Source organism: Aythya marila, assembly GCF_965140915.1.
Source record: "Aythya marila genome assembly, chromosome: 1".
NCBI classification, from domain to species: Eukaryota; Metazoa; Chordata; class Aves; order Anseriformes; family Anatidae; genus Aythya; species Aythya marila.
The window spans coordinates 368,523-374,081 of NC_139042.1; the positions used below are offsets into that span (position 1 = coordinate 368,523).

At 47.8% G+C, this 5,559-nt stretch overlaps 1 protein-coding gene across 1 annotated transcript; it reads right to left on the reverse strand.

The window, feature by feature from the left end:
- On the reverse strand, positions 1-3,673 carry LOC309878684 (folate receptor gamma-like; the record flags this gene model as incomplete). Its single annotated transcript, XM_082761510.1, has 5 exons — positions 3,571-3,673; positions 2,519-2,777; positions 1,703-1,891; positions 644-779; positions 1-359 (listed from the first exon to the last, which is right to left on the reverse strand). The coding sequence occupies exons 2-5, from the start codon at positions 2,654-2,656 to the stop codon at positions 1-3; spliced, it is 822 nt and encodes a 273-aa protein (XP_082617636.1). The 5' UTR covers positions 2,657-2,777; positions 3,571-3,673.
- Positions 3,674-5,559: the final 1,886 nt, after the last annotated feature.

Consider the following 5,559-nt stretch of genomic DNA (forward strand, 5'->3'; position numbering starts at 1 on the left):
TCACAGGGACCCCCATGCAGGGGGCCCACACCTTGCTCCCTCAGGGAGCAACACCAGGGCCAGAGGCAGCAGGACCAGGACAGGCCACGGCAGTGCACACACAGCTTTACCAGCCTCAGGAGTCACATTCTCCATCCCCACAGGAGAGGATCTCTTCTTCCAAGCATAGTACTTCGCCACAACCACATTGGGATTCCCCTTGGCAGGGTCAAACCACATCTGGATGCAGCGTCCGCTGCCCCGACGCTCTGTGGTGTATTTGTAGGAGTTGGACCAGATCTTCTCACACAGGTCTTTTGGTTCAGGGAAGACTTCGGCGAAGGGCCTGCATATGGAGCCCCAAGGACAGCGGTTTGTTCCTGAAGACAGCACCAAAAAGAAAAAAAGAAAAAGGCAAACAACTTGAGCTAGCATTCATCTCTTTCCTTCCATGTGGGAGAGGAGGCCACCTGTTTCAGCCTGCCCACAGCTGATCACTGCATCGCAGCAGTGATGGGTGGTGGCTTGACCACCTTCTGGTCTGCAACTCCACAGGAAGATGAGGCCAGGGAGGGTCTTGGCTCCAAGCACCGGCAGGAGCAGGGACAATCCCAGGGTCTTGCCTGCAGGGAGGAGGAAAGGTTTTCCCCACAGAGCCACTGACCTGTTGCCCAGTTCCAGCCCTTGTGCCAGTTGTCTTTGCATGTGACGTAGTCCTTGCAGTCCTCCCACCACTCCTCACAGTCCTCTTTGCAGAGTGGCACATGGAGAATCCTCTCCCGACGCCAGCTGCTGTCAGCCTGCAAGGGAACAGGACCATACACACTGGTGGTGGTCCTCGAAAGCTAAGGAGCAGGATCTGCAGGACCTTCCTCTAGGGTCCAGAGCTGATCTTAGAAGAATTTTAGCCCCAAGGGAGGCATGCCTTGTGTGGTGGTTTTACTGTGCTAGGCAGCTAAACACCACAACTGCTCTCTCACTCCCCCTCCTTAGATGAGGAAAGAAGTAAAGAACTCATGGGTTGAGATAAGGATAATTTAATTAAAGGAAAAAATATTAACTAAACAATTTAACTAAAGGGAAAAAAAAGGAAAAGGGAGGGGGAAAGGGGAAAACAAAAACAAAGGCTATATGGAAGTGCAGAGGAAATAAATTACTCTCTACTTCCCACAAATGAGCGATGCTTGACCATGTCCTTGAAGTAGGGCCTCAACACACGTAGCTGGTGTTCAGGAGGAGGACTGATGTTTTCACAAGAGCCCTCCCCTCCCCTCTTCTTCCTGTTCCCACCTTTTATTGCTGAGTGTGACATCACATGGTATGGAATATCTTTTTGGTTGGTTTAGGTCAGCTGCCCTGGGGATGTTTCCCTTCTCACTTTTTGCCCACCTCCTAGGAGGGTTAGAGAGAGGCCCAGTGCTGTGCCACTGCTGCTCAGCAGCAGACACAACCCTGGTGTGATACCACTGCTGTTCCAGCTCCAAGTGCAGAGCACAGCACTGCTTGGGCTGCTGCAGGGAAAGTTAACATCCCAGCCAGATCCAGCACACCTTGACAACAGGCAGTTCTTCCATCAGCCTATCCAAACCCAGTAGGAAAGGTGAGGTGTCCCTGAGGAGCACACACCCATACATGCCACACCATACCGTACAGAGGGCCACCATATAACACATAGTGACTGGTACAAGCCCTGTTGCATTCATCACAAGGGATTTAGCTTTACCTGGTCAATCCAGGGCCCCAGGTTGGGTGAGCACTCATACAAGCATGTGTCCTGGATGAAGTGGCGTTTGCACTTGGGTGGCATCACCCCACAATGGTTCCAGTTGAAGTTGTACAGGTAAGACTGGTCCCTGTGGGCTTCTGAACTTGTGTTGGCTGTGCAGCAGGCATTGTCCTTCCAGGGAGCACACTGCAACAGAACAGGAGATAGACCAGCTGGGGACGTCTTGAGGGAGCCCAAGGAGGCAGAAACCCACCACTAGCAATAGCAGTTTCTCTTCTCCAGCCAGCCCTTGGACGCTTTAGGCTGAAGAGCTTAGGGCTGCAACAAGATGGAGTTAGAGGAAGAATATGAGGAGGACCCTGAGGGTCAGATCCTCACCAGGAATTGGTGCCAGGCATAAGAACAGAAGAACTGCTGCCTCCTGTGCCCTGGCTTGCTCTTAGTCCCATCCCTACCAAGATCTGCCAGAGCTGCACAGTAAGAACAGGCTCTGGCATTGATAAAGGGAGCAAAAGAGAGCGTCTTTCCATGCCATCCATTATCTGTTCTTATCTTAGGTACCTACGCTTTGGAAAGGATACCCCCTAGTGAAACAGGGGTAACAGTGAGATGACAATTCCTCACAGCACTGCCCCTCCCCTCACCATTTTCTGGAGGGAAGCATCAAACAAGCCTCCTACCCAGCACAGGCCACCCTCTTCAGGTGGGTGGTCGCTAAGCCCAAAGCACAAGCGAGCCCATATCACCTGGGGAGGTAGGTACAGGGGTCCCAGACCCAGACAACCCCACCTAACATCAACAGCAGCATCATACCTGGCCATGCAGCGTCCCTTCTGGGCCAGGCTTGGTTTTGTGGTGTTTGGCATCCATACAGACATTCAGCAACGGGTCCTTTGCAGGCATCACTGCCGAGGCAGCCAACAGCACGAGCAGCACCTGCCCTGCTCTCATCTCCACAGCCACCCCGTTCAGGTCAGGGGATGGGAGGCCAGAGCTGTGTGGGACAGGGACAGTGCAGGAAGGGGTCTGCCACAAGCAGCAGTAGTTGATGTGCTGCACAGGCCAGCTGCTCCTGAGGACAGACAAGCAGACTGCCAGCAGCTCACAGCACCAAGGACACAAGTGCAGCTCCCCCAGGCTCGGCTGGAAGGTCAGCCACATTTAGCACCAAGGACTGTTTTATACTTAACCTCAAGCATTCCACAAAACACCCTGACCAGAAAGAGGATGCTATATGAGACCCACTCACTTCATTAAGCCACACCACTATTTCAGAGCAGAGCTTTCAGATCCTGAGCATTTATTAAGAAATAGACATAACTAGTTAAGGGATCCTTTCAGCTAGTAGTTTATGAGTTATAGTTAAATGCACATGGACAGTGAACTACAGGAGACCCACCTTGCTTTCAGGAGTACAGAAAAAGAGTTTTTCTTTGCTTTATCTTCATCTGGGTCTTTGTCTCATGTCTATCAAGTCTGATCTCAGAGTTGTGGGTCTCTAATTTCGTGTTACCATACCTTACCCTCCTCCACACACCCAGAGGTTAATAGGACTCTTATAGTAGCTTACTGCAGAAACAGCACTGTTTTACAGCCCTTGTGAAAACAGGGTAAGGGTCCAAACCAACCACCTTCCATAAAGTTTTTTGCAGAGCACAAGAGAAAGGCAAACTACTTACAGCATTAAATGAACATGAAGTGACACAGAAGATAACAATTACAAAACTGATAAAGCATACACATAAACCTGAGAGCTAAAAAGTAGCTAACTTGCATCATACCTATGTGCATCAACTTAACTCCCTCTTCCCTCCCCACCAACCCCCCCAAAAAAAAAAAAAAAAAATCATAGAAAACAACCTTACCAGTCCAGGTAGCCTTTAAGTCCCCAGTAAGACCCTAAAAACACTCACTGCAGGAGCTTCCTGGGGTCAGATTTAATAGCAATGCCTTCTAACACAGGTGCTGGCACTTGAAATTACTTTCTTAATATGCATAACGAGCTTTAACTTCTGCCAGAATTTGTTACCTTAGAAGCAGTTTTGTTGGTGTGACAACCAGCTTGCCCAGCCCCTTTCACAGGCAATGCTGTCTGGCCTGGGAAACAATCTGGCTGCTTATTTTGAAGGACAGGTCTCTTATCAGCCTTAGCCATTCATAACAAGTCCTTTTTCCTCTACTTGCCTTACAGCAGGCAGTTTTAATTTGCTGTACACCGTTGCATAAGATAAAACAAGCAAGGAAGTGCAGATCCAGGATGCACCAAGAATAAATACAGAAGTGGTAATTCTCATCACAAAAACAGTATAAGCTCTGTTTTCTCAGAGGAACTAATAATAACTCCTAACACAAAGAATAGATGCCAGCTGATGAAGGGAAACAGTGCACCTTGTTGCAAAAACCTGAAAACAGTAATTGAAACTACGAGTAAAGATCTGGTCACCCTCTGCAAACACGTGGGATCTTCCTGCTGGGACAGCACAGGTTTTAGGGCTGTTTTGCTCTTTTCTTCAATCACAGGACTGGCTTTTTGGTGATGAATGCACTTGCCTAAGGAGCTCATCTTCTTAAATTTAATTCATGAACACTTTGAACTCCACAAGACCCTGTTTTGGTGATTTCTGTGGTCTAGTGACATGTTGCATGAATAATGACCTCTATGCGTTCCTTCTGAACAAGCCCTGTGATATTTCCATTTCTCACACTTTCAGCTGTCATATTGGAGGTGACAATGAGCAATCGTCCCACACTCATCTCTTTCATGCCTTTACCACCTCTGTCAAGACTCCTCAGTTGTCTCTTTTCAAACCACAGCCACAGTCTGCTCACTCATCTCTCATAGCAAGTGTTTCTGCTCCCCACGGCACCAGGACTGCAGCAGTATTTCAGATGCACAGCACTCTGCTTGCCTTGTTTTCTGTTCCTTGCCTAGGAATTTCTAATATCTGGTTTGTTTTTGGACACTGCTGATCACTGAACTGTGTTGTTGTAAAACTATCGTAACTGTGACAGCTTGTTCCTGAGAGATAATTGTTAGCCATGAGCCTGTCATTTTCTATGTAAAGCTTTCTGTGGATTTTATTTTTTTCCCCAGGTGCATCTCTTTATGTTTGTCTGAACTGATTTTTTTATTTTATTATTATTTTTTTTTTAATGTGTTGTTTTATTGTTCAGAGGCTCAGTCCTACCAGGGTCTTCTGCAGATTTTCTCAGCTGGCCCTCCTGTTCTCAAAGGAACAATCTCATCAGCAAACATGGTCACCTTGCTGTTGTCCCAGACAGAATCAGCTGAAAAGCAGAAGTCCCAGTACAGACTCCTGTAGGGGCTCACTGTAAAGACAGCCATGTGCCTTTACTTTCCGATTCAGTTATTCACTAGTGTGTGGGACCTCATTCTCATCTCATGGCTTCTTGTTGGATGAATGCAAAGCTCTTGGGAACCCAGGCAGAGTCAATTGCTTTGATCTGCCCCAGCCAGAATACTTTCCTATCCTTTGAAGACCTGCAATAAATTAGGGATGCTTTCCTGCATGCTAAAAGAGCCATACTAACCCTTTATATATATGGAATTTATTCATGTACCTGTTGCCTGTTGTTGCAATTCTTTGTCACATTTTCTGCAACCTTTTCCCACATATACCACGCTCATGGTTGCGCAGTTCCCGAGGGCTCCCCAGAAGGCCCATCAATGTGTCCAGCATGAATGTCTGCACCGTCTGTTGCATTAAAGGTTAAAATAATTGGGGTGATGCCCAAGTACTCATTGTAAGTCCGATCACAGTCAGCATATTGAACTATCATGATTATGGATGCACAAATAATGTAATACATCCTCAGTTTAGTCGTGTTCCGTG